The sequence below is a fragment of the Excalfactoria chinensis genome, chromosome 1 (assembly GCF_039878825.1).
Source record: "Excalfactoria chinensis isolate bCotChi1 chromosome 1, bCotChi1.hap2, whole genome shotgun sequence".
NCBI classification, from domain to species: domain Eukaryota; kingdom Metazoa; phylum Chordata; class Aves; order Galliformes; family Phasianidae; genus Excalfactoria; species Excalfactoria chinensis.
This window is the reverse complement of record NC_092825.1, coordinates 80,688,462-80,712,005: the sequence shown is the minus strand read 5'-3', so window position 1 is coordinate 80,712,005 and position 23,544 is coordinate 80,688,462. Positions and strand designations below refer to the sequence as shown.

Here is a 23,544-nt window from a genome sequence, read left to right as displayed (position 1 = left end):
GAGCTATATAAAAAAAAGATTCAGAATAAAAACTGTAATTTTGTCATCGGTAACCAGTGAAAGAATCCCTCGTACACAAGCAGGAACAGCACCCTGCTTTTTCATAGTGCTCTTCCTCAGCAGTTCTTAGGAAGGGAAGGGGGCTTGTTAGGCTTCTTTACCTACAGAAGCACTTTCATCCCAAGTTTAGAAACAGGTCTCAAAAAAAGGCCTTGTGTAGAGCTGGTAAGAGCAAAGTAGACATAAATAGACGGGACATTCTGGGAGGAAACTGAGTCACAGAATAGTCCATCAACACAGATTTAAGCTATATTCAGTATAGACCCAACTGTGAGAACTGTTATTAAAAGCATACCCAGCTCCCACATCTTTGCTCTTAGAAGCACTTCTGTGTGATAGCAAGGGCCTTGTGTACTCACAGAGATAGCAAAGCAGGAAAGACAAGAAAAAAACTAAATTCCATCTTTACTAATGCTGCCTTTACTGTTGAGTGAAAATACCATCCCTCCTTCATTTCTTTATACATCTGACATCACTGTATGTCTTTGAGTGAGATGTTGTGTCTCTACCATGATTCCAAAAGTTTGGGCTACAGTCTCAGTTTGCAAATGAAGATGGCTTGTCAGCTGGGAAGTGGCAGGAGGACTATAGGCTAAAAAGACTGGGAACTGCTGGCTTCATCAGAGCTCTTTACATAGGCCTTAATGGTCAAACAATAATGGCATAAGGAAGCAGATGTTAAATTTTAAACAAAATACATCCTAAAGGATAGTACATTTTATTTATGAAAACAATAAACTTCTCTTATATCATAGAAAAATCAAACTGAAAGAAAACCTTATTCCTTGCAAGTTTGTATGTGACACAGCTGTGGGAAGACAGAACTGTTCTTGAGTGACTTGATGTGTTTCTTCTGCTTCCCTCCATTTCCTTTGAGACTTAATTGAAGCCAGATGTTTCTTATTTCCTTTCTATTTTTTTGTTTTCAAGCCCAAATAAAGTGCAGTGCCAGCAGTAAACACCACCTTTGACATTTTTTCACGTGTCAACTACATCTGGTTGAATCATGGTTACAAACAAGTAAAACTCCAGCAAAGCAGTGCAGGATTTCATTCATCCTGTCATTCGCTTGTGGAGCAGGAGCTCAGTATCATTGCTTTTGGGGCTGCCATATAAGTACCTTAAAAACCTACAGTGTATCCAGGAACCTCATTCCACCTAAACAGCACTGGAAGTAGACTGGAACACCATATGCCTTAAATGCAGCTTGCCCATCCCTTTAGTCCTCGAGCTAGGAGTGATTTCTAGCTACTCAATTGCTAATCAGTCACATGGATCTTCTTTAGGAATGCAGCCTGTTTCACTTTTCTTCTTTCTCCCTTTCAGAGATGCAACAATCTGCAATCATAACCATTTCATTTCATGCCCTTGCAGTGATGCTGACCCCTTGGCTAACATCCCTTGCAGAATATCTTAATAAAATGCAGTAGCCCTTACACAAGAACTTTTTTTTTCTGAATAAAGCTCCAAACCATGATGTTGTAATTATGCTTTTTCAACTAATTTTAAAGTATATTTTATTCTAAGAAGTGTATGCAGTGTCTTATAGAAATCCATGAACTGCAACAATTCCACATCAAGTTGCTAGAAACTACTGTTCTGAATATCATTTAAAGACTAGTTATGCCCTGATTGACAAATATTAGGCTTTTTTTCCACATATTTGACCTAGAACAGATTTTAAAGGCAAGTGCCCAGCAGTTTTCCAGTCATTCACCTCCCTTTTAACAGATGTGCAGTTGTTGTGCAGCCATTGGGAGTCCTTGAAATTCAGTCTTTATTCCACTATTGCATGTGCTACGGATCTTTTTGAATAACTATACTGTTTTCTTCCATTAACTTCTGTACTAGCCCTAACCCAGCTGCCATAGACCACCAAAGCTGAACCATGTAGCGGTAGTACATTAAAGTATCAGATTTACCAAAGCTTTTTGTTACCTCGGTATATAGGATGAAATCCTCTGCACTGACAAATGTACTCTATGTGGGCTGTCAGAGTAACATATCTATCCATCCCATCCCGTCCCATAATGATTGCTTTTCCCCCTGAAAACATGACAGACACCTTAGATGAATAAACTGATTTTATTTAAATAAAATTACAGGCACATCTTATCTATTGTACACTACCATATAGTTTTTAAAAGGCACCAATATTTAACAATAATTTAAATTCTCTTGAGAGCAGCTACCTTTTCTGAGTGGTGTTTGCAAACTTGGCACACTTGCCTCCACTCATTCAATTCCAGCAAAATCAGATGCTAGTGAAATGCCAACAGTTTTATGCTTTCCACCATACAGGCACCCTCCCGTTCTTGGACATCTGTTTTAAATAACCCTTGAAAAGACTGAGTCGGATGTTTTGCGTCATGAAAACCCACCCCTGAAATGGATGTTTCTGTCCTTTGTGATACATTATGCACAGAATCCCACCACAACACTCTACATATTAAAAAAAATAATAATAATCCAAGAGACTGCTCTTTCCTTAAGACTTCAGGACCTGTTTTACTTGCATGTCTTCAAGTCTGGTAATACAATGCCACCTTCTCTTACACAAAGAGAGGTTTCAGAGGCAGTGCATCCTGCAGTTCTTGTTAATAGACTGCACTCATCTCTACTTCAGGCTTCTTTAGAGTCACCTTTGCTAAGCAAAGCAGCACCGCAACCGGCAGGTGTGTCTGGTGGTCTCTTATCATTTACAGGGAATTCACCACAGAGGAACATGGGGAGATGCAGGAGATACCTCAGCAGGCTGTTTCTCACAAGAAGACAAGCAGACAGAAAAACACTTCTGAAATAACATCCGGACATGGAGAGGGACAGAGCTGAACTCATGAGGCTGAGGTGGTCCCAAGAGGAAAAGTGGCAGCTGGCGGTTCTCCTGGTCATTAAGTCCAAGTACTGGTACTTTCTGCTTCTGAAAAAGCAGTATTTTGCTAAGCAACTGCCATATTCACAGCACGCTCAGGTGACTGAATCCCATGAGGGCCTATCACTTGGCCAACTGATTCTGGCTCATTGAGATAGACTTTTGTAACATTCCTCTGGTTCTCTTCAATAAGTAACCATCTTCTCCATTTCCCAGCACTTCAGCCATGTAGTGCAATGAGTGAGTACTAGGTTACAGCTGGGTGCAGTGATACACTGCATTTGGCTTAGGTAGCCCCGATGCTATTAGCAGATGAGCTCCTCAGCAAACTGAAGGATCCTTCTCCTTGCACCCACAGAAAATTTGATTTTAATGGAACTGCAGTAATCAGATTCAAGTCTTAGATTTTCAAAGGGAATTAAATATCCATCCCTTCAGAGTTTTCAGTAAAACTGCCGCAAAAGTGAGAGCTACAAAAATGCCATACTGATACCTACTCTACAGTGATGTCCTGAGACACACTTTGTTAAAGCTTGCCAAAATCTCCGAGACACTTCAGAGAAAGATAGTAAAAAGGAGCAAACAATAAGAAAAACGGTGATATCAGACCACCTATTTGCAGTTTCCCAGTTTACATTTGTAAACACAGAAATGTCTGGGAGCCGGCTAGTTTTACATCCTGATGTAGATTCAGATAGATCATCTGACACTACATTCAAGTGTCATAACACTTGGTAAAGAAAGAGCTAAAATGATTTAGAAAAGGACTGACTGAACTCTTCCTAGAAGGCACGTCTGTCTAAAGTCAGCCATGTCAACTTTCCTGCTTAGGTTTTCACTTTGGAGATACAGCACCTCAATATTTGTACAGTATTGACCGGGCTTGCCGAGAAAAGCACCAAAGAAACTTGCACTGCTTCTGTCTATGAGAAGAAAAGTTCTTTCTGAAGATCTCCTTCAAAATAAATGACCCCGCTTATTTTAGAAAGGCACTGGCAAGCCTGATGTTCTAAAATTCAGCATTAACACCACATGCATCTAAGGAAATATTCTTTGGAAGAGAGGAGACAAAAGGGAAAAATCCTATAAATGAAGTAAAATAGCTTTCGAAAAAGCCTTTAGTGCTATTTTTTTTCTGATCCCCTTGAGCTAAAAACTATGTTTTCCTCATCTTTTTAAGCAATCAGCTTACCACAATTAGTAATTTTACATTACTCATTCTTCTGGTGAAACTGGAAACTGGAGAGGCCAGACTCTGTAACTCTTTCTTCCAGAGCCTGGTGCTGCATTCCCTCAGGAGAATATGGAAATAGCAGAATAACAGAAGAAACACTTCTGCAGCATCAAACCCAGTATTATTTGAACAGAACTCCTGCATCAGCAACTAGAAAATAGTATTTTTAGGTGGAATGTTCTAAATGCTAGAAGCTATTTTCCAGAATAACCACCTCACCACAGCTGACCGTGCATCATCGGCCATGACCATCAGCACATCTCCTGTCATCAGACCCCTGGAAAACTGAGCATATGATGCCCTGCTGCTGAAGCCAGGTTCTGTAAGATGCTGGGAGAGAAAGAGCCGGGCTGCAGGAGTTAGCCCCACGGGGGCAGTGTGCTTAAACACTTATTTTTCTGCTGCCTTCTGCCACGTATCAGTTATTTTGCTATTGCAACCGTTGAGGTTGGAGCACATCCCAAGTGAGTCTGAGTGTTGGAGAGGGCACCCAGGGCCTGGCTGCAGCTTTTCCAGTGGAAAAGGAAAATGCAATTAAGGAAAAAAAAATAAAAATAAAAAATAAAAATAAAAATAAAATAAAAAAGGATTTTTAAATTATTATTATACAGAGAGTGCAGTGGCCAGTTAGGCACAGAACCTCTGTCCCTGCACTGACCACTGTTTTGCATTGTATAGACTGCTCAGCATTTGTGGGAAGAGGTGCGTATCCACCTCATCCACCTCACAGTTCAGTATCACCTAGTCCTAATCCAGTTGCTGGGTATAGACGCATGTCTGCCCCCAAGCCTTGTTGAAACTGCACCAAATCCCACCTAAGGGAAGGAAATAGACTGGGGAAAGGAACTGCCTTTTCAGCCAGGGGCTGACGCAAGACGACTTTACTGGAAAAGAAGGTTCTCTGTGTGCTGGGGAGAAACAGAGTCAATTCACTGCCTTTCAAAGCCAAATGATAGCAAAGAGGCATAACTATCTAGGCAAAGGAGAGAACTGTGGTGGTTTTCATTTACTATACACCCCTCTGGTCCTCCTACAGAACTTTAGGAGTGAACACACAGCACACTGTTGAAGGAAATGCTGAAGGGCTTTGCTGTGAGTAGTTCTTTCCATTTAACATAAAGCCACAAGCAAAGATGAAAATTTGTTATAAAAGACAGCTGCAAGGCTGTGATTTTGTATGTTGTTCTACTCTCTTCCAGGTCCGCAGATTTGTTTATGCACTGTGCTGTTTGCAGTTCAACAAACGCACTTATTTGGACACCCTAATTGTGGAAACAAAACCATTCGTTCAGCAGCAGATGGAAAACATTTTGCTTAGCTTTTAATGAGTCTAACACACAGGCTTGGTAATGCCACCTCGCTCAAGTTTGAGCATGTCTAATATTAGTCTGTTTTTCACTGAGGCATGTGATAAGCAAGGTACTAGTGGCACCAACGGGAATCAATACCAGGCTTACCCTCCACAAATAAAGAACTAACTGTGTAGATGTAGACAGTTCTTAGGTTATGATATTTCCATTGCAAGCTGTAGTAAAGAGCAAATAAGACGGTAAACAATTCAAGAAATGAGGTATCAGTTAGCCTAATGGTAGAGCGGGCAAACTAGTTGAGCCATATTCATACTAAATTTCATCTTCTGACTCCTGATCTCGTTCAGATGTTTTCAGTAATCCCATTTCCATGGATTGAGACTGTTTAATCTTTGACCGAACTGCCCTGGAGAAAAGAAAGAAAGTTTTGTCATAAATATTAGGAATCAGACAGCGACTCAAAGACAAACGTGGCAGCTTTTAGAAGGTAAAAAACTATTCAACTCTTGCATCTAATCAGGGCTTTCAGATGGTTGATTTATGAAGACCTGTAACAGGCCACTGCTGAAGACACTGTGAAGAGGATCAGGATCATTCTTATAGCAAAGTTTACACAGCAGTCAGCATTCTGTCACAATTAGCACTGTGAAGCAAGGAAAAGGACTGTCTTTAGAAATCAGAGGATGAAACCAGCTAGTAAAAAAAAAATCAGGTCCAGTCAAAGGAAAGTAGTAGCAGTGAAACCTGACCAATCAGCCTCAAGTCATTAAGTGTGTTGTTAAATCCAGTTGGAATTAGTAAGGACAACCACTGAAAAGAGGGAAAAAGGTCTCCCCAACTTCTAACTCACTGCAAGTTATGCAGTTACAGATGTGGAAGACTATCAATGCTAGAAGCATTATTCTATCCAAATTGTATTTGATTAATGTTTTTCTCCTTTCTACTGAAGCAACTAGTCACGTTTTCCTCACTGATTAGTTATAGCTAATTTTATTTTACCTTCCAAGACAATTAATTACTTTGTGGAAACTGTTTGATTTGCTGAATAAGTCTTCCAAAAATAAAGCTCCTGGTAAACAAACAGGTCTCCATAGTTATAGACAGCTGCTGTCAGTTAACTTACCAGCTGACAATTGTGTAGTTCACTGCAAGTATAAGAAAAGCAAAAGCATAATGCCAGCAGTAGCACATGGTCAGGAACATCATATTGGTATGATCCATTTGATTCCACTCTGGGCTCCCATTTGGAGGATAAAGAACGAAGCCAATCTGCAACAAAAGAAAAGATATTTAGCAGACATCATGTGATGTGTATGCTGTGCCGTATCATATATTATGCTACCCATCACACAGCAGACATTCCATTTGCTTATAGTGCTGGTACAAACAGATTTGTAGTCACACACAGATGGGATGGATAACTTCACAAAGCTTTGTGAAGAAATGCCTTTGAAGACACAGAGCCAGTTTCAGAGTCCCTGTGCTCTTGTTCAGAGAGTGACTGAGTGGTCCAACAAGGCTCAGAGCAACCAGAACCAACTGTAGTAGTGAAAGGGGCTGATTCTCAGCCACATGTTTTACAAACCGCAAACTCATCACTGTGCAAAAAACCCACCCAGCCACTCACATGTATTCACTTCTTCTCAACAGTGTCCAGGAATGTGTTAAACAATTCAGGAGATGAATAACAAATCAATAAAGGCAAGCCCTAGATCTGCTTCCATCCAGGAAAATAATCAGGTTTTGAAATAAAGTGAAAATGCAGCTTTTTCACCCAAGGCTACGAACTTGTGAGAAATATATAGCTGATTTGCTTAGCCAGAGCTAGGGAAGACCAAATTAATATCCTTCCATAAACTAGAATATTAGTAACCCCATGGCTGGTGAGGAGTCAGACCCGACCAGCACCACTCCTCTGTACTGTATGACACTCTTCAAAGCTCAGCTATTTAGTTGAGGATTTGGGAGCTGGGAAGAGGGGGAAAGGAAGAAGGAGGGGAGGAGAGCATTTTGCATTTACACGCTGAGAATTCAATGAATGAAGGTGTTGATGATGCAGAAAGAAAGCTCCTTTACCTTCTACAGATTTGTCATGCTGCAGCCAGTATGTGGTTTTTAGTCACGCATACGGTTGAAGTCTAATGTGGGTGTGAAAAAAAAAGTGCACTTCAATCTCTTGTATTTTTAGTTCTTCAGCCTTTTCTTTGAAACAAAAAACACATTGTCTCCGGAGCTGATGAAATAACTTGTTTTAAAGTTAGACTAGATAGACAATGAAGAATAAAAGAGTGGAACCAATTCCTCTTTTCTTAAGTTTCTTAAATCAGTGAAGAAATGTTTACAAAAAAAGAAAATAAAACAATGAGTGCCACAGCATCAGGCTCTTGAGTTCACTTATAGAAAAATACTACCGTTTAGGAGGTCTGTCTTCCTGCCAAAGCAAGTATTTAAATGTTTGCTTTGCTGCTGACTGTCCAGTTCTCCTAAGGAACAGCAAACATTTTTATTCATCGTGTCTGGCCAGCATATAAAAAAGAGAAGGCAGTCTAGACATGCCGGAAAGAAAAATCACTGTAGTGACCTCAGTTCTCCACTATAAGATCAAACACATGGAGTCACCAGTACTCCTGTTGCTGTTATAAGTTTGCAGCAGTTTATGAGATTCTCTCTAACAGCGAAGGGATGCTATGAAATATCCATTAATTCTACAGAATCCCACATAAGCCAACACTTGGCAGCTACATTCTGAAGAGTCCTTTCTGGACAAGTCCAAAACGTACTTAGACTGAGACGTACATAAACGTACTTAGGCTTAGACTGTTACTTCCCCTGCTCACATGCTGGAACACTGAAGAAGTTAAACTGTACAGTACCTAATTAACAGGAGTTGGGAGTTTAAATACCTTTTGAATATAGGTTACCACCGATGAAATGCTTTCAGAATGTAGAAAGAGGCAACCTGCCTCAGTGCATGAAAAATCATTTGTGCCTTCATTCTTCTTCATGGCAGGGCAATGGAGCTGCTTGCCTCCCCTTTACCATTCTCCCCTGGGCATTGACCCCCTGTTCCCACAGCAGCAAACATTGCAGGGCTGTAAAATAGCTGCCATTTGGCTTGCAGATTTGGATAGGATGTTACAGAGATCAGAGGGGACGCTTAATGATTATAGCAAGGGAGAGCTCAACAAAACCACATTAGGTTTTGTACTGATTCAGATAAAAGACAACAGGAGTAAAGCGGCCTATTGTCTGTAAAATACCTCTTTAAAGGGACATTAACGATGTGCTGTTTCCTATGAGTCCTTTGAGGTCTGTATTTAAAAGGCATGTTATATCAGCTTTCAAACACCTGCAAAGGGGTAGATGACTAATGCCCGTGAAGGAAGGCATTCCCAAGGCAAAACAGTGACCCACCTGCCAGAACCAGCTGCCTTGTAATATGCAGAGGCTTGTACGGAGCATCTCGAGTACAATACTGCCACGGAAGAAAACTTCCAGAAATATGCATATAGCACCTCCGAAGATAGCATACAGTAATAACTGATGAACGTGAATATCCAGCATGGCTCTCCCGTGAAGGTGGTAACAGAAAAGAAAACCTGGAATAAATTAAGTGAGCAGTTTAAGTAAGAAGTGTAACAAGAGAGATGTCTTGTGCTCACAGAAGGTAAAAATGGAGTATGTCTGTACTGTAGTTCCAGTGTGTGACAGCTGTGCAGGTAGAAGCACACATGTTGGCAGCATACCCTCTTGGTACATACACTGCAGCAAATGCCTGAGCTACTGAGCACTTAATTAAAACATTCTCACAACACTCATGTTAATATCTTAGCAGCTTAGGAAAGCAAAGGTGAACCTGTGTATCGCAGGTCCATACTCTGGCTACAGCGTGGACAAATCCTTAGCAGGAATGCTTGGGGTTTTTTTTTGAAGGTTTCAGAGTGTCTAATGCTCATCTTTCATGGAGCTCATTCTCTAAGGCTGATTTGAGAATCCTAGTCAAAGGGCTTATGTCTGTGTGCCAGTTTCACAGGCACCTCTGCAGGGAAAGGTAAAGTGGGAAGTTGAGTACCTTCAATAAAAACTGCTAAGGAAAGCATCATCCTGTCCATGGCCACTGGCAATGCGTTAGTCCCATGAGCCACAATGTCAACCAAGCCTGAAATGCCGTAAAAGAGATACATGGTGGCATGCTGCCAGTTCATCAAGTGATCCCAGTGCTTTTCCTCGTAATTATACAACTTCAGGTGAGGTCCATCAGGAACAAACTGCTCAGCCACCATTCCTGCACGTGAAATGAGAAATATTACTGTTTGTCTTAGGATAGAGACTGATGAGAAGGCTTTTTACAAACAACGGAGGCAGCAATATACACTAATACAGCAGCACAATGTCAGACATCTGAGTCCAGTTTCCAGAAGTCTGCTCCATGCGATTACTTTGTTTTGCTCTCTTCTTCCCAGTTCACTCATTCCCAGTAGTTTCTAAGATGTAGTGCAAATGCACAGAGGCCTCAAAGACATTAATATTCTGTACATTTTCAGGAAAGAAAAGGCAGTGGGTGGAATAGAGGTGAAGTAAATTTATTTGCTGAGGGAAAGACCACAGAGTGATCTCAAGCATATATTAAGCATCAGACAATCCAGAAAGGAGAAAGCCACAGGAAGCCGGGCTTCAGCACCACTCCTGATGGGATTATGTGCATCCTGCAGTTCCCACTAGTGAAAATGGATGTGGCCGTTATGTGCTTTTTTTCTTCTTCTCCTTTTTATTTTTAAACAATCGCTACTGAGTAAAAATTTCAGCTGTCTTTCCCAGTGTTTCAAACATGAGTTTAACACATGCTGAAGTTCTCAAAAGGAAGACTTCCCGTTTCAGTCTCCTGCAATATGCTTGATGGCAGAGTTCAAACTCTTAGTTCAAGGGAGATCTTTATGACAGAACCATAAAAGGAAATCCTTCCGCTGTGCATTGCTATTAAAGGTCCCATGAGAACATAGACAGAGTTTGTAATGCTACTCCATCGTTTTCCCTACCTTGGTGTCTTGTTATCTTGATAACTGAAGAGTGTTCTAGAAAAGGGAAAGTTGCTTTAGGACACTTTATATCATCAATTAAGTTTGTGAAGGGCTTGGCATACATCATGCTTTTCAGGCATTTCAGTTATTTGTGTTGTTTAATACAGAATCACAGAATCACAGAATTATCAAGGTTGGAAAAGACCTAAAAGATCATCCAGTCCAACCATCACCAATACTTTTCAGCCAAATCATATCCCCAGTACGGCATGTGCCAGTCTCCATCTCTATAAGGAGACACATTACAGAACTAACGCAGACTTTTTCACCTTTCTTTCAAATTTTTCTAACACAGAAGCAGCAGTTTTCATTCCTTCTGCTGCTTTAAGTGTTTATCCTTGCCAAACTTTCTCATCCACATTTTTTACTGGAATTGAAATTACTACAAGTTAAGATGATAGCTTTTCTTTCCACTGGATTTGTGTTTTTGTTGCCTGTCTTCCTCTAGACACTGACTGGGGCATTTGTAGGAAAGATGCCCTTACCCACACCACAAAGTGAACATAATTATTCAGGTTTTGATAACTTTTTTAAAGCATATTATATTGTAATCATAACATTACTTCAGTGCTGCTGTATCTTAACTGGTACAGCTCCCAGAGGGGACAGGAAAGCAAGAAAAAGGCTTTGGAACAACATATGGGGATAAATCCTGGATTACACACCGGGGAACTTTGAGCATTTAAAGAAGAGTAAATAGATAAAAATAGAGGCTTAGTAATAAAAATCACAATCTTTTCCAACTTGAAGCCCATGTATGCTGAGCTCCCCATGCCCCCCCCCCATTTAATTTACTTTCTCAACAAAGGCAAATGGCTTCTGTGCAGCACACTGTGATCCAGACATGGCCTGAGCCTTCCATGTCTCTACACAGCCCTCTGCATGGCCTCACTGGTATACTGTGTGAGCCACTTTGCCTCAACATGAGAAATGGGAACCCTGGCAGCAAGAAAACCTCGAGTTTGGTCTTTCTCTATTAATATTTTCACTTTTTGATGGTGTTAACAAAAGCCATCTGCACATTATATCAATAGCTCAGTAGAACCTACCAACATCTGAGAGCTGGCAGGCCATCTGAAACCATTCATAGCAGTGGGCTGGATTGGCTGGATTAAAAAAGAGCTAAGCAGTGCCCCACTGCCTATAACAGGCTGCATATGAGGGCCTCTTGCCTAAAATACCTTTGCTCCTTCCCTGCAACAGTGAGCAGCACATGGACACTCAAATGGACCACCTCTGAAGGAGCCAAGAGATCTTACAGAAGCTCTGGAGGTATGCTATAGATGGAAACCACGCTATAGTCATAATGATGTAATTACTGATGGATGCTTCACTAATTATGAAACACATAATATTCAAAGGCCAAGGGGAGTTAAGTAAAGCACCAATTCTGACCCAAATGTCTATCAGAAGATTCCAAAGAGCACCTCACAGTTTTTTTTACTGAGCAGAACAATATGTTCTGCTGCCCTGTTTTGGAATGGCATCCTCTCTTGAACTCAAGACAAAAAAAAGATCAAGAAACCTGTCCATGATGCTATCCTTCCTGCACCACTAATTATAAACAAAACAAAATGATAAGTCAACAGTGAACAAACAAACAAACAAAACAGAACAGAATACATTTTGTCAAGAGAACAAGCTTTTTTGGGGGGAGGGGGGAATACTGTTAAAAAGAACAGCCTTTTGCATTTTTATTTTCTTTGTCAACTCCACCCAACTTACCAATCAGGGCAAAGACAGCCTTGATGATGCCCTCAACAAATTCCAGGCGCTGAAATCCTGCCCTGGAGCCCAGGTAGCAAGCGCTCTTGTTTTTTCGACAGACATACTTCAGGGGGTATTTCACTGACCACCACAGGCCAAATAGAAGGAAAAAGCTTCCAGGGAGTGCGTGGCCTTTGAAATTGCCCATGGTTTTCTATTGTGCAATACCTGAGGGCATAAAAAAGAAAGAAGCAGACATTATTGGAATAGTAGGATAATTCTGTGGGTTATCATTTAAACTGATCTCTCTGCTTCAATCAAAAGAGTGTAACTGAAATAAGCACTCACACTATCTAAAAACGCATTTGGGTGCTTGTTTCCCCCGGCTGCTCAAGACATCCAGTCAGTCTCCTAAGTTTCGCAGCTTTGCAGATCAGGAGTAAGTGACCCAGCTGCAAGGGTGCTGACCTGAAGTGCAAAGCTGGCAGCTGGTGAGTTAAGGCAAAAAGCAGTTATCATACACAGTGGCACGCTGTTGGTCTCACACTAGCAGATCATGTTAAGATGAATATTCAGATTTTGGCTCCTTCACCTTCAGAGCGTTGTTATGTTTCTCTGTTCCACAGATCAAGATAATACCTGACAGAGGGGAAAATTTGCTGTGTACAGATCTTATGGGCAACCACTTACTAATAAGTTATTTTGTATTTCAATCCAAATGCCTTGTGAGGATTTGCAAACATCAAACCATTCTCAGTGTTTGATAGGTGAATTACGTACCATCAGCTCACCATGTTTTGCCCCATCAAGTACACTGAGCTGACTGATAAGGTTATGCTTCATCAGTGTTACCCAGCTGTTTAATGGCAGCATCATTAAAAGGACCTAATAATTGGGGTCATCATCCCAGCTTCCAGGAGAGCTAACTTGGCTCCAGCAGTTTCTTCATGAAAATTACAGCTCTAAGATCAGACTGCATTTTTTCTTTAAGCTTTTATAAGCCAAGTTGCCGTGCATCATGACTCAAAGGCATACAAAATCTCTGTGTAGACAACATGTAATCAAGTATAACCACTTAAAGAGAATTAGCAAAATGCACTTTCTGTTACTATTGTTGCTTCCTTAAAAATCTTACCACCACACTACACTGGAGCCATCTGGGCATTAGCAGAATACAGAGGCTTTGTTTTTTTTTTCTTTTCAGTAAGTATTTCCTATGGTCAGTTCTGCATAAGTTTTAAGCTGTGGCTTGCGGGCCACAGAGTGGTTGCAGATGGCTCACGTAATGCTGCCTAGTCACGTAGCGTGAGCCCATTCCTATTTCTGGAGGCTACATTCCACTTAAAGCATTATTTTTCTATTTGTTATTTTTAGGAAGGGAAAACTTTTCCACATACACAGGTCATACAGTTGCCATAAGACTACTGTGCAGTTGCAGGAAGAGAAGCGACCTATACAGCCACAAAGGAGAAGGGAAAAAACCAACATGAGTATGCCACTCTCTGCCCACTGAGAAGGAAAGTGACAGCTATGGAAACATCCATTCCCACTCACAAAATACTGACTTGAGCTCTAAACCCCCCCAGTGCTCAGCACGCCACTGATGATAAACCAGCTGCTGGGTTTTTTACCTGCTTGTTTTATTGGGATGTCTGCAGGAGGGGACAGCCCTGTTGCTCAGTTTGGTTCTTCTAAAACCAAGTGGCCTAAATGGCACTGATGTCTTTCCAGACCTGTCAGTTTTTTTCCTTCTTTGAATCAATGTGAGAAGAGAGGCGAAGGAAGTGGCCTTTCCCCACAATATGTCTGCACTCAATGAACACCCTTCATTAAAAAGGTTTGTTCATTAGATATTTCATTATTCATCACAGGTGCATAGCATTCAAAAAATGTATTCTGCACCACTCATCAAAGCGGGATAATGCATTACAAAGCTAAATGAAATCTATGGAAATCCAACCTCCGGAAGATCACAGCTGCAGTAAGGTTCAAAGAAATAACCGTGCATTAGTGTCATTTGTAGTGCACAGTATATGAAATATCAAAGGTAAATCTCAGTCTGTAGACTGGGTTAATAAATAACCTGAGTCATTTACAGCTCTAATACTTCAAGGTTTGTCTGCCATAAATCTGGGTTATCCATCAAGATACTCTGTTCAAAACTATTCAGAACAAGGAAAGGAAGAAAATAAGGAAAGGAGGAAGGGGAGAAGAATGATGCGTGCAACAGATACTGCGTATCCAATAAAAACAAAACAGAACCAGAAAAAGAATGATTACTGTATGCAATACAATTGATTATTGCTAGTTTAGGGGAGTGAAACCTCCAGTCTGAGTTCACTCGGAGACACGGGGACTTGTTTGGTAGTTTATGCAGAAAGACGCACATGAGTTCTGTCAGCTGCACACTGTGGCCTTTCTATAATGCCAAGGGCACTGTGAAGACCCACAGAACCTGGCAGCAGGAGGAGCACACAGCCATGGCAGGCTGCTGCCTTCCCCGCTGTGGGGAGCAGAGGGAATTCAGCAACTCTCTGTGCAGCCCATCCCAGTAATCAGTCTGAGACTTTATTTTCACAAAGTCTTATCCGATAAGCTAGCAAATAAACCACAGGAGAGCTGATGCTGTGGGGCATGCACATCCCAGAACTTCTTCCATCCAGAAGGGCCAGAGTTGCTGGCATATCCCCTTCTTTCTAAGAGCTACAGCCACACTTTCATCTGCCAACCCTTCCTTAGAGCTCAGCACCTGCCAGGGATGCAAACAGAGAGAATGCCAAGGCTGTTCTTGTCCTGGGCTGCATCAAAAGAGAGTTGGCCAGCAGGGTGAGGGAGGGGATTGTCTACCTCTGTTCTGCCCTTGCGAGGCCCCATCTGGAGTACTGTGTCCAGACCTGGGGCCCCCAGCACAAGAAAGACATGGAGCTCTTGGAGTGGGTCCAAAGGAGGGCCACGAATATGATCAAAGGGCTGGAGCACCTCTCCTATGAGGAAAGGCTAAGGGAATTGGGCTTGCTCAGCTTGGAGGAGATAAGGCTCCGGGGAGACCTCACTGCAGCCTGCCAATATTTGAAGGGAGCTTATAATAAGCAGGAGGGGGACCAACTCTTTACAGAGTCTAATAGGGATTAGGATAAGGGAGAATGGCTTTAAACTAGACATTTACATTTACATTCCAACTCCGGGTAGGAGCTTGATGATCTTTAAGATTCCCTCGATTTTATGATTCTATGAGTCTCACCCAGGACCCAGTGGTCCTGTGGTGTCAGGAGAAGAGGAGGAAAAGATAACTAGTCACAAGGATGGCAATAGAACAGCTGTCTAGGTAGCTTCCAAATACTGAGCACTAGGCAAGGTTTCTGCAGCTGACTGGAATAAGGAATGAGAATAATTTACAGCTACTTGTGACTGTGAGACACGTATTTTTCCCTGCACATGTGAGCTCAAAGTATCATTTTGCTTGCAGTAATCACAGAAAGTTTTGCATGATTTAAACCTTTCCAGAAATTACATGCTGGGTGGTATTGCAAAAGTATTTTTACACTCAAGCTTTGCCAAGCAAATACAGGTTGTCGATGGCAGCCCACAGATTCCGCTTGTAACTGTAAAAGCTTTGTGTACCCTGGGTGTTCATTCCCCAGCTCAGGCTGCACCTTTCTCCCTGGGGTCAGAAGGGAATGTGGGGATCAAGAGGGAAGGGAGGGAATGATCAAGCCAAGCATGCAAGAAATGGTATGCATTTTCCTGGGTATTGAAAGCTGCCTTTCTAGCCTGAAAATTATCTCACTTATGCTAGTAGAGAAATGAAAGGAAGGTGAGAAACAGATCTAAAAAAAAAAAAAGATTCAAACATCCTCTGACATTTTTTGAGAGGAAAGCTTCATAACTTTCACAGGTTTCACTCAAGATCTCTTGAGGATGCAATGTGGGGACTGAAGCATGACTTGTGAGCTGTATGGAAAAGTAAGCAACATCAGCTGGCTACTGCTGCTCAGTCACTTTCTAGAGAAGTAGACAGATGTGCTTTTCTTCCCTTCTCCATTTAAAAATCCAGAGCCTGAGGCAGGATAGCCTGAGAGGGACGAGGCTGCACGCACCCACTCAGTCAGAACCAGCAGCACAGCACGCAGCTTCCCTGCCTGCACATTCTTCTGTCACATCAGCATGCCCTGTAATTTCCTGTGTTTATCAGGCCCTGGAGGATGTTGAAGAGGACAGTCAACCAGAAACAATTTTTTCCCCCAAATGACAGGAGTTATGAGTCCACAAACTCTTCTGCAATGCTGCAGAACTGTGTGATAACAGAAGTTAAAACAGAATATGAAATGTTAGCAAAGTTACTGCAATGGTAAAAATAAAGTGTTATTTTTCTGCCACAGATTAGGAAATAGACAGTGTGGCATTTAAAATATTTGAAACAGTGTTTATTCATCCACAGTGCCCATGGTAATCAATCATGACGTCAGTAAAAATAATGCACACTGATAAGAGGAGGAAGTAACACATTGCTAGATACTTTCTAGTCAATCCACATCTTCCAGTGAAAACCAAAATCCAGCACATTCCAATGCACCTGAGGTGAACAAAATCCCAGACAAATTTACTTGAAAGCAAAGATGCATTCACAACGCAAGTGCCTTTTACCCTGCAGCCATTAAACTGCAAACATCAGAAAGGGGCATGCTTGAGATGATCAAAAAAACACCAACCCTACAACCTTGATAGATTTCGTTTAAGGAGGTGGAAGATAAAGAATTTTAGGTCAAAAAAAAAGTGTTATGAGTAAGGTATCTCTGAAACCCACAAGAGAATTTACACCTTGCTTGAATTATCAGGCCCACAAGAAGATAGGGATGAAAAACAAAAGTCCCAAGGCTTTAATGATCAGAAGTCCATAATACTGGCCTAAGACTGGAGGAACTCTAAGCTAGCATCTCTTAGTACCTCCTGTTCAAGAGCAGCTCCTCTTTCCACAACGTTCGTCCCTCTCAGCCTGAGTGCTCCATGCTGTGTTTTTTCACTTCTCGTGACCCTCCATTTTTTGGCTTTCTTTTTCTTCCTCTCCATGTCTGCTGAGTCCGTTTCTGCTCCCATACTCAAGCAGTTCATCTCAGGGGTTACCCGGGGACAATAAACATGCTGTTACTATCTTACTATTGGCTCTCAACATCAGAGCAACTACTTCTCTGGGGATATGAAACTTTTAGAATCCAAGACTTCCAATCTGATCACACATCCATTATTTCCTATCACTGCTTGCAGTTAAGTGTAAAAAAGCACAAGTAGATACTTCCCTGCCTTCCCCTCCCTCAGCTCTGCTCCAATGCACAGATCCTCCTGGGGTATCAGACTCAAACCATGCTAAAGCAATTGCTCCTGGGTCCCCTGAATAAAAGACATCCCACATCTGGCTCTGATGTGGGCCAACATCATAAAATAGGAGGCTCACAAATGTACGTACTGCCAAAAACGATGACATGGATAAAGCACAACTGAAGCGAGGAATATCTTTCTCTGGTAAGAGGATGCTTATAAAAGTCCAGTAGAGAGACACTGTCAAACTTTTGAGTTGAATGTCTGATTCCATTTGAAAATTTGCAGATAATATGGTTACGTTGACTAAAATGGAATCGCAAATATACCAGAAAAGGGATGACTTTTTCAGCACTCTTGAAACCTATTCTTAAGTCCCTTTATGACAACAGGAGGCACATCTGCACATTATTTGCTGTTCACAGGGCTGTGTTCAGCCAGCGTACCAAAATGCGTAACATTATTTGCCACCACTTGGGTCAGCACTGCATGACCCAATGTCCCATTTTCAGCCCAGACAGTGCCAGTCACACAGTGCTGTGTGGTTGCTGTGAGCAATGAATGTGCGCCCAGGGCCAGGCCAGGTCATTCAGTGTGGCAAAGCCACCGCCATGATGGTGTGGGGCAGGGAGTGGCTGCAGAGTGGGATGTGCCAGGCCACATGAGGCCCATGGGCTGCTGGTTGGACATGCCTGCTATAACTCTTTGTAGTTGCAGGTGTGTTTACCTACATTCTCGCTGCTTCCTGCTAGATGTGCTAGAAAAATATCAGGACACCAAAAGTTTGTTGGATCAGCTGGGGATTTAGAACTGAAAGCTCCTGACTGGGCACCAAGCAGATGGTTCCTCCAAGAGCAGAGCTCCTCCTGTACCCTGTGAGGGAGGAGACTGGAGCACAGCGGCATGTGTGTTCTGCGTGCTGGCTTCTCATGGAAACTGCTGACTCCTGTGAGACACAGCCTCTTTTTCCTGAATGTATGACTTCTGAAGGTATTTCATTACATGATTCCTCACCCCCAGCCATCCTGCCTGCCTGTGGTGTATGGGCCCCTGCATGAGCCCCCGGGGACATCAGCAGGAAAAGGCAAACAAAGTGATTTCAAATATGTGTTCAAATCTTAAGGATTTGGACTCTGTAACCAGTGATAGAGCATGGGGCTTGCAGAGTTGTGTTGTGATATGAAGGGAAAAAAAAAAGACTAAAAGCTTTCTTCTGAGTAATTCTCATAAAGCCAAGCAACAGAGCTGAAGGTGGGATTTGCATCAAGAGCTTTGCCTTGGCAGACTTTCCTTTGTACCTGGAAGTTTTCTCTGTAAGTCATGGAGAGATATACTGTCTGTCACAAGGGTAAACAAATTCACTGCCTCTACCCACTACTGCTTGGGAGAAACAGGCTTTCAACAGCAGAAGGGTGGATGCAAAATAAAAACACTGATGAATGAGCGCTGGCAAGGTAGTCAATATAATATCTCTCCAAAGTATTCCAGCTAGAAAAATTAAAATGCCCCACAGAAACAGGTATGGGTCATCATTACAGGATCACTTTCATTTGATGGATCTGAATCAGCAAGAGCTAATGCAACATCATCAGGGAATGTGATGAGTCCTCCGTAACGCAAAGCTACATCAGCAGCAGCCCCTGCTGTCCCTCAGCTGGCAGTGGAGATGGCTCAAGCAGGGACATTGCTGCTGATCAGGAGCTTTGGGATCCCAACAGACCTATAACTCATCTAAAACCACTGGTATTTCAGATTCTACAGTCTTAGAAATGGCTCAAGCGTACAGTCATGCGAAGAAGTTTTAAGAATTTTGCTCTTAGAGCACTAAAATGTTAGAGCAGGTCCTAGTTCAGGCATAGCTGGATGAGAAGGGACTTAGGGCACCTTCTTGTCATCCAAGGCACAAAGCAGTGCCAGCACTCAAGGTCTGGCTCATGCTGCACAGTACAAAAGGAATGTGACGGTGTTGTGCTACTCACTTCTAAAACACAGGTATTTTAAAAAGCAATGTTATTTACAATGCCTGGCGTTAGGAGCTTGCTTGACTCGTGTCAAATTAGAGAAGATCAAAGTGACCACTGCTCCCCACCACTGCAGTGTGTGAGTGCATCCAGCTACACCTCAGACGTAGAGCACGAGCCAGCTGACAAGAGTTCTGGCACCAAGAAGAGCTGACCCAGGTTGCCAAGAGAAGCTGTGGTGCCCCATCCCTGGAGGCAATCAAGGCCAGGTTGAACAGGTCCCTGGGCAGCTGAACTAGCATGGGGCAGCCCTGCTCATGGCAGTGGGTTGGAAGTGGGTGGGCTTTGAGGTCCTTTCCAACCCAACCATTCTGTGATTCAATGATTTCTGTCTTAAGCCTGAAAAGCACAAGTCTCAATTTTGTGCCGCCACGCTGGCTTGTCTGCTGCACCATGAGATGGTATTTCCAGGCAGATTCACTATGCAAGAGCAAACAGAGATTGGTTCAACCAAACACTGGCATAATTACTCATGCTGCCCCTTGAGATTCATCTGGCCTCTCTGCCCCTGCAGATATTTCTACCCATGCTCTCCACAGCCGAGAGAAATCTGTTTGATTTACCCAAAAGTGTTTGTAAAGAGAAAGATACAGGAAACGTCTGCGTAAACAACACTGAAAAGTGGCAAAAAACTTCTGAGCAAACTTTGGAAAGGTAACAGCTGTCAGTGATGAGTTTTCATATCAGATAGATGCTGAATACCTTCCTTTTGCAAATGACAAAGTACTTACGGTGATGTATGGAACAGCACAAGCTGTAACTCAAAGAGGACGACAAAAATAGCACTATAAGGCAAAGCAAACAAAGTTACACACGCTGGAGAAATCACAAGTCTGAGCTACGTACGTGCATAGCAATCCTCAAAGAATCCATTCGAAGCAGGGAAAAAAACACACTTGTTCAAGTAGTTCTACGTTCAGTTCCTGAGCTCTGACATCTCCAAAAGCCATTTCTCAGAAGGACAACGCAACCCTTGGATACCCAGTCAGCCTTAAGTGCTGTTGGGCGAGCGGAACGCGATCCATCTCCATAAAACCGAAACGAAACGCAACAGACGCAGAGGCTGGAAAAGTTTTCCCGAGCTTTGCTCCGTTTCGAAAAGGAACCGAGAGGCTGCGAGAGCCGAAGAGCGGAGCACCGCTCCCCTTACCTGCTCTGCCGGCTACCCCGCTGCCCCTCGGCGCCGCCGCTGCCGGCCCGGGCTGCCCCGCGGGAGGGCGCCCTGCAGCTGCCCCTGGAGCCGGTGGCCGCGGGGGGCGGGCGGGCTCCTCCCCGCAGTCCTCGCCCAGCTTCGGGGGCTTCGAGGAAAGAGAGAAGGGGCGGCCCTGGGAGCGGTCGGCACGGGGCAGGGATAGGGATGGCCACTCCTCTCTCGTTTTCCTTCTTCCCTGAAGAGCGTGGTTTTCTCCGCGAAAATAGTTACCCGTCGCTGTAGTCCCTGTAATTACACAGGAATGTATAGCGGAGCCCTGAATCTGAAAGAAGAATGTGCAAAAATACTGACAGGGTGATGCCACAGCTTGTTTACAAATGTTTTGCCGTCATTAACGGTGTTACTAACAATGCTCGATCAATCACATCGCTTTGATGCAGCTCTTGCACCACCAACTTAATCCTCAAATCTTACGCTCAGAAAAATCCTCCGTTGAGATATTTGCCAAGAGGCTGTGACAAACGGGTCTGATCAGCCTTCCTGACCATCCCCCCGCCCCCATGCCAACATCAAGATCCATGCCAACATGGCAATATCTGTGGCACCTGGAGTGGCCAAGCAAAAGTGTTCCCCCTGCAGCTGTTATCAGTAGCTGGGACTAAACCTGAGGCTCTGACAAGTTCCCTGAATTTCTGCCATGCACCATGTGAAAGTTTTTTGCCTGGAGGAAATAATGGATGAAATTAACCCCATGTTAAGATTAAAGCAGATTATGAGTGTGTTCCTGTTCGATGCCAATCATAGAATCATAGAAAGATTTGGGTTAGAAGGGACCAATCCCCACCCCCCACCCCCATCCCCTTATTTGCACTTCATCTTCTCAACCAGCTCTACCCATGTTTGTCTCTTTAGTATCTAGTTACACTTTCACTCTCAGATAAATAGTACTACAGCAAATACCCTTCAGCATCTGGCAAGCAGATGTCTTTGCAAGTTGGGTGATGTCACCAGTACAGAGAATGAGCCAATGAATATTTTCCAGGAGGACCACTTCTCTTCAAACAAAGCTCAAGAACCCACCTTCTTTGGCAGCTGCTCCTCTTTCCTGGTATAAGCAGCTTCTCTTGCAGTATGTTTTTATTTTTTCTGACAGCAGAATGCATTTCACATAATGGCGCTAATTCCTATCTAATGGATACTCTTCTGTTGCAAAAGAGTTTCCAGTTGGACTGAACTAAATCAGCAAATGAAACTCATAATCGCAATTATCTCTTTGCCCTAGGTTTGATGTTTGTCTCAGAGGTGGAGAAAAATCACTTCCTGGGATTCCTCATTTCCATCCATTATTTAAATGACATAAAAGTGATTCTAAGTAACAATTAGTATCTCCAGTGTCAAAAACTCCAATTACAAAACTCTAACTGGAAGGAAACCCTGCAGGGATTCTACACGTCTACAAGGATGACAGCGATGTGCATCAAGGTAATTACAGAGAAGTAAGTGTGCAGTACTTTTAGTGACTACAGAAGCAACAGAGCATTTGTCAGAGCTTTTTAGAAAAGACCAATCAACAAGAAATCAAGGATTAGGATGCCGAATCATTGTACCTGTTCCAAATGCATGACGCAAGCTTGGCACAACTGTGCTCTCCTCTAGCTGAAGGAATAAGAGCATCTACTCATTTCTGAAAGGGTTATGTCCCAAATGTTTGTTGGTAAAATGAAACAGGAACATTTGCCTTGTTCATAGTAGATTCTGAGGACTAATACAAGGGCAGTCTCCTTAAGGAAAACTCAAATATGTAAAAATGGAATAAAGTAAGTGAAAAAGACTGGTTTGGTTCATACTCTTTCCCTGTCTGTTCAGGATTGTTTCTGCAATAAATTTGTAAAACACAATCAAAATAGATACTAGTATCTAATAAGTAGTAATAAGCTATTGAATCCATTCTACTTTTCTTCCTTTCCGTCTGTCCATAAGGAAATGAACACTTCCTTCACAGGCTTAACATTGTATTAAAAGTTAGGTCTGTGATATGAGAGATGACCACTCACTGCTTGAATAATGTGGTTTTGATGCAATTTACATAGCTTTTTGTTCTCTGGTAAAATTACCTCATAATCATAGAGTCATAGAATGGCCTGGGTTGAAAAGGACCACAATGCTTATCTAGTTCCAACCCCCTGCTATGTGCAGGGTTGCCAACCAGCAGACCAGGCTGCCCAGAGCCACATCCAGCCTGGCCCTGAATGCCTCCAGGGATGGGGCATCCACAGCCTCCTTGGGCAACCTGTTCCAGTGCGTCACCACCCTCTGAGTGAAAAACTTCCTCCTAATATCCAACCTAAATCTCCCCTGTCTCATTTTAAAACCGTTCCCCCTTGCCCTATCACTATTCACCCTCTTAAACAGTCGTACCCCCTCTTGTTTATACGCTCCCTTCAAACATTGGAAGGCCACAATGAGGTCTCCCTGGAGCCCAGTTCCCTCAACCTTTCTTCATAGGAGAGGGGCCATGATTCCTCTCCAACATGGTAAATCCTATTAACTTGGTAAGAAGAAGATATCAAATAAAAACAAATCAAAACTATGGCTTCTAAAATGGAAAAGCAAAATTCTTTGACCAACTCAACCCAGGTGCATCCTGTATGTCTGCCCATCTGACAAACTCATTATTTCCATATGCCCTTGTGTCCTCCTGTTTTTGACTGGAAAATTCCTTCATAACTGTGATCCCTCTTTTCTTTCTAGTCAAAGGAAAAAGTATCCACAAAAAATATTAAGAAACAAACTTCA

The 23,544-nt window shown here is 42.6% G+C and overlaps 1 protein-coding gene across 1 annotated transcript; it reads right to left on the bottom strand.

Moving 5' to 3' along the window:
* Window positions 1–5,719: 5,719 nt before the first annotated feature.
* TMEM45A (transmembrane protein 45A) lies at window positions 5,720–20,868 on the bottom strand. Its single transcript, XM_072356384.1, has 6 exons — window positions 20,746–20,868; window positions 12,280–12,489; window positions 9,549–9,761; window positions 8,891–9,075; window positions 6,600–6,745; window positions 5,720–5,882 (listed from the first exon to the last, which is right to left on the bottom strand). The coding sequence occupies exons 2-6, from the start codon at window positions 12,467–12,469 to the stop codon at window positions 5,789–5,791; spliced, it is 828 nt and encodes a 275-aa protein (XP_072212485.1). The 5' UTR covers window positions 12,470–12,489; window positions 20,746–20,868; the 3' UTR covers window positions 5,720–5,788.
* Between the last annotated feature and the right edge of the window lie 2,676 nt (window positions 20,869–23,544).